The 4,701-nt window shown below is 55.1% G+C and overlaps 1 protein-coding gene across 1 annotated transcript in view; it reads right to left on the bottom strand.

Annotated features, from left to right (window-relative positions):
- LOC138165053 (ERI1 exoribonuclease 3-like) overlaps window positions 1–4,701 on the bottom strand; it is a 184,489-nt gene that overhangs the window by 37,651 nt on the left and 142,137 nt on the right. Inside the window, 1 exon segment of the mRNA XM_069093158.1 lies at window positions 750–849. Within this exon segment, the coding sequence (XP_068949259.1) occupies window positions 750–849 (100 nt within the window).

The following is a 4,701-nucleotide window of genomic DNA, read 5'->3' as shown; positions in this document are numbered from 1 at the left end:
CTAACAGCGGGAGGGGGGGGGGGCACCTCCCCCCCCCCCCTCTGTGGCCCCCCGAGGGGGGGGGGGGGGGCCGCCGCGGCCTATGTGTGGTCCAGGAACCGGGGCCCCTGATTTCAGGGGGCATGCGGGGGGGGGCCCCCCCCCCCCCCCCCCCCCCCACATCTGAGGACCACGTTCTCATGCCGCCACCGCCGTCAATAATGCAGCCACAGTCATCGCTCAGAAGGACCTTACTAATTAAAAGCTGGTGAGGTTTAAATAATTCATCTCCTTAACTCGTATCGATCCCAGAGTTTAGTGGCCAGAGCCTTGAAACAATATTAAACAGCTCCCTTCAGGAGCAGAGCTGGCGGCAGTTTCTCCAAGGAGGTTCCCCCTCCTCCCAGCTCCCCTCCCCTGAGCAGAGACATGAGGTAGCAGGAAGCAAGCGGGGGCTCCCTATAACACTGTCACCCCAGCTCTCAGAGTGAGCACACTGACCTGAGCCCCAACCCAAAGGCCTTGGAAACCTGAGCAAAATCTTGAGAACTACAGAGTTCCAAACCTCCACCACAAGAGGCAGGTGGCCCAGGGAGGTATGGAGCTCCCTGGGATGCCCACACCCTCCCCTAGTCACCCAAAAGACCTGCGACAGGAGAGACAGGGCCAGAGGGTAGGTCAGAAGGGGTGAAAGGAGGAGGAATGAGGGAGCAGCGGAGGACAGGGATGGGCAAGGGAAACCAAGCCTGGGGGAAGTGGCAGAGACTGACCGATGCCGCTGTGAGGCCGTCCTATGTGCTGAAGGTTGAGGCCTTTGTTCATATCTAGCAGTCCGTTCTTGGGCCAGCTGCCCATGGCAAAGCTGTAGGCCTGGAAGAGAGGAAGAGGCTCGTTAATGGAAGCACGACCCCCCCCCAGAGGTGGGGCCCACACCCATTCCATCCCTCTTCCCTCTCCAGAGGTGCCCCACCCCTCAGTCAGGGGGAAGACAGCCCCAGGAGTGGAGCAGGGAGAAGATGGGCTTGGGGCCCAACAATCCTGCCAGTCTGTGAGCCAAGCATGGCTCTCTGGCTATGCAGGGCCCACATAATTAATAGTAATTAATAGCACATGAGGTGGGTCCTGGAGGGAGGTGATTAGCAATTACAACTCCTAATTAAGTCAATGCCTAATTCCCAGCCCTCCTGCTGTGTACACAGCACATTCCCCCCCCCCCCCTTCTCTTCTTCTCCCAAGCTAAGCAGATCTGATGTCTTCTGGCCCCTTTATCCCCCCCTCACCCCCAGCCCCAGCACCTAGGGCAAGTTCCTCATGGCAGGAGGAAGAACCACAGCTGGGCTCTCGCTGGGGTCTCCCAAGGCAGATCCCAGAAAATTCCAAAGAAACTACTGGGGTCTTAGGGGATGGAGGGCTGCTTCCAGTGGGTTCTGCAGACATATAGTAACTATATCCACTGGCCCCTCCCAGCCCTGGGGGCCAGCATCTGTGTTCACAGGATGTAGGGCTGAAAACCCACAGCTGGTCCCCTCCCCTCCCTGGCCAACAGGAGGTATCTGATAAATGAGGGCCGAGTTGGCGTGTCTGTGAGATCTTCATAAGGGGACGTCACAGTATGAAAGGAGGGCTGAAACAGAAGATAGGTCTGGGGGCTCTGCAATTCTGGCAGGTGATGGAGAACTGGGCCTCGAAAAGAAGAAATGGCATCACAGGCAGGGAGAACAGCTTGAACAAAGGTATAGAGACAGGAAAAGCTCTGTGCAAGAGCAAGCCAGAAAGGAGGTTAGAGGAGGGGAGCTCTAAAGAAAAAGCAGAAGGTGAGGGTGTGAATAGACTGGAGGGCCTTGAATGTCAGGCTGGGGAGGTTCCTTGGCCTGGCCTGGCCCTGTCTCCCCAGATGCACAGTGCCCCTATCACATTTTTGGGGGTGGCTTGGGGGAGGAAACAAGCATTTATATGGCCCCTACCATGTATCACTGGGCTAAAGTGCTTTTTACAATATTATCTCATTTGATCCTCCCAACAGCCCTACAAGGCAGGTGCTATGAGGAAACAGGCAGTTGGAGGCTTAGTGACTTGCCCAGGGTCACATGGCTAGGAAGTATTTGAGGCTAGATTTGAACTCAGGTCTTCCTGGCTCCAGGTTTGGTGTACTAACCACTGCACCACCAGCTGCCTCTAAGTCTCTTATCTCTCAGAGGCCCCATGTACACTGTCCTACCTGCCAGGAATCAAGGTCAGCAGTCAGGTCTTTGGACTACCTGAGAAAACTCCCTAAGCAGCCCCCATGGGCTCGAGAGTGTGTGTGTGTGAGTGTGTGTGTGTGTGTGTGTGTGTGTGTGTGTAGGGGGGGTTGTCTCTGCTCCCTGATGAAGGTCAAGTGCACATTCATGCATATTCAAAGCCCACTGCCCATCGATCTGCTGTTAATTGTTTTTCCTGGGGTTGGGGAAGGAAGTGCCAGGGGCATCGATCTGCTCCCCCCAGCCCCCCAGTTCTTCTCTCCCTTCTTCCTACACCTCCTCACCCCTCCTGGGGGGTCTGGGGGCAGGAGAAGGGAGGGCACCTCCTCCTCAGCCTTCCAGCAGGGTCTGCAGGGGGCACTAACCCTGTTCAGCTTTAAGTTGCTGACTAGATTCCCCCCCCCCCATCAGGAGAGATGCTGTGGTGTTTAATATTTAAAGGGAGCCTTTAATCTTTAAACAGCAAAGTTCGGCTCCTGACTGTTAACTCAGCACTGAGGGGGAGGAGGGGAGGTTAGAGGGTCTTCTCTGGGGCTATGAGGGTCACAGTGAGCAGTGATGGCCTCAGTTTGGCAGCCTCCCCCATCCAGTGAGCAGGGCTTGTGCCCACTTCCCTGAGGGCTGGGGGCAGTGCTTCCAGTTCAGCAAAGGAGGAAAACAGTGAGCCTGGGCAGCTGGGGAGGCTGGCATGGGTCAATGGGAACCAAAGCAGGTGGGCCGGGACAGAGGTAGGGCTTTCAAGGAGGAAGGGGTCCTGTTATCCAGTTGCGACAGCCTCTGGGACACTAAGGGAGAGGGTGTTCAAGGGACTCTTCTAGGGTAAGAAACAGGCTTGAGAGGCCCTGCACAAGGCCACCCCCTTGAGTAGTGATAATAAAAACAGGTATGGATTTCGATGGTGTGCCTTCCCAGTTTCTCTCGTGCAACCCATCCAACAAACCTAAGAGTCTGAGTGTGACTGGAATCCCAGTGTCCTTGACTCCTGGCCTCAGAGTTCTCTCTATCATGGCCCTGGGGGGGCAGAGGCCCAAAGAGCCCCAGGGTCTGGGGGGGCGAGCAGGCAGAGCTCAGAGGGTGATGGTGGGCGAGGCTGGCATGACATGTGGTCTGCAGCAGTTTCCACAGTGGCATGGGCTGCATGGACTTGCTCAGCAGACAGGGATGGGTTGGGCCAGGCTAATGTGGTGGGTTCTGGGCCTGTCCTGATGCAGGAGGGAGTCACCTTGCTTAATGGGTAGGGGGACTGGGCAGCATTCTGGCCTGCATTCATTTGTCTCCAATGACAAATTCTTTCATGTTCCCTCCAATGAGGCCTTAGGAATCCTTACAAGGGGTGAGTGGGAGAGGAGTGGTCTACCAGGGAGATCTTCCTGGTCAAAGAACCTTGCTCAGTCCCCCTTCCCCACATCCAACCCCCACCAGGGAAGACACTTAATTACCCCATTTCTGAAGCCTTGGCTCAGGCCAAGGGTCCTCACTAGGCCCTTGGATGGGCAGGCTTGGAGGGCTGGGGAGCTAGAGGCTGGAGGTCAGCCTCCTGAACTCAGGGTGGTCATGTCTCTGGACAGCTGGCCCTGCTCAGAGCTGAGTGGGGGAGGGAGAAGTGGGGGGCCCCCTTCCTAGCTTTCAAGTACTTTAAAATCACTTACAAAGGCAGGATTAAACGATCAGAAATTCCATTTAATAGGACAAATAAAGAAATAACCATCTACTCTATCAGCCCTGAGAAGGCAAGCCGAGTATTTTTTTTTCCTCTAAAAAGGAAAAAAAGGAAGGAAGGGTAGAAAAAAAGAAGGATAATGTGTGTTTACTCAAGCAAAGAAAAAAATATTTAAGTGATGTCGGCGAGAAGATTGCAGTAACTAGTGAAGAATAACATCGTCTACTTTGCTGTCAAATCACACCCGAATTTCAGTAATAGATTCTCGTCTGACACTCAATTCAATTCGAAGGTGATCCTGCTTTATCCCAACACATCAAATATTAAACACGCGTATTAGCAGGTGCCGAGCCCGCTTCCCAGCTTAGCGCTGGGCGGGCGACGACGACGCACCCAGACCCTGCTGGCGGCTCTCTCCCGCCTCTCCGGGGCCTCAATGTTATCTCGACACCTTCATCCTGGGGCTGACAGAGGGACCCTTATCACAGGCGTTTGGGGGGCTGCTGCGGACACAGACAGCAGCAGAGGAGGAGTCCCCTTTATTCCCACTATCATCACTGGATTATCACCAAAGATCCCCCATGCCATGGGGCTCAGCTGAAGGAGAGAGGGAGAGGGAGAGAGAGGGGAGAGAAGGGAGAGAGAGAGACAGAGAACAGATGGACAGACAGAAGGGGAGGGAGGGAGGGAGGAAGGGAAAGAGGGGGAGAGAAAGAGATAGACACACAGACAGAGAACAGATAGACAGAAGGGAAGGGAGAAAGGGAGGGAGGAAGGGAGAGAAAGAGACAGAGAACAGACAGACAGAAGAGGAGGGAGGGG

The sequence above is a fragment of the Petaurus breviceps genome, unplaced genomic scaffold, assembly GCF_028583685.1.
Source record: "Petaurus breviceps papuanus isolate PSGF00001 unplaced genomic scaffold, PetGlider_PUasm1.0 207, whole genome shotgun sequence".
NCBI classification, from domain to species: Eukaryota; Metazoa; Chordata; class Mammalia; order Diprotodontia; family Petauridae; genus Petaurus; species Petaurus breviceps.
This window is presented reverse-complemented; position numbering and strand designations above follow the sequence as displayed.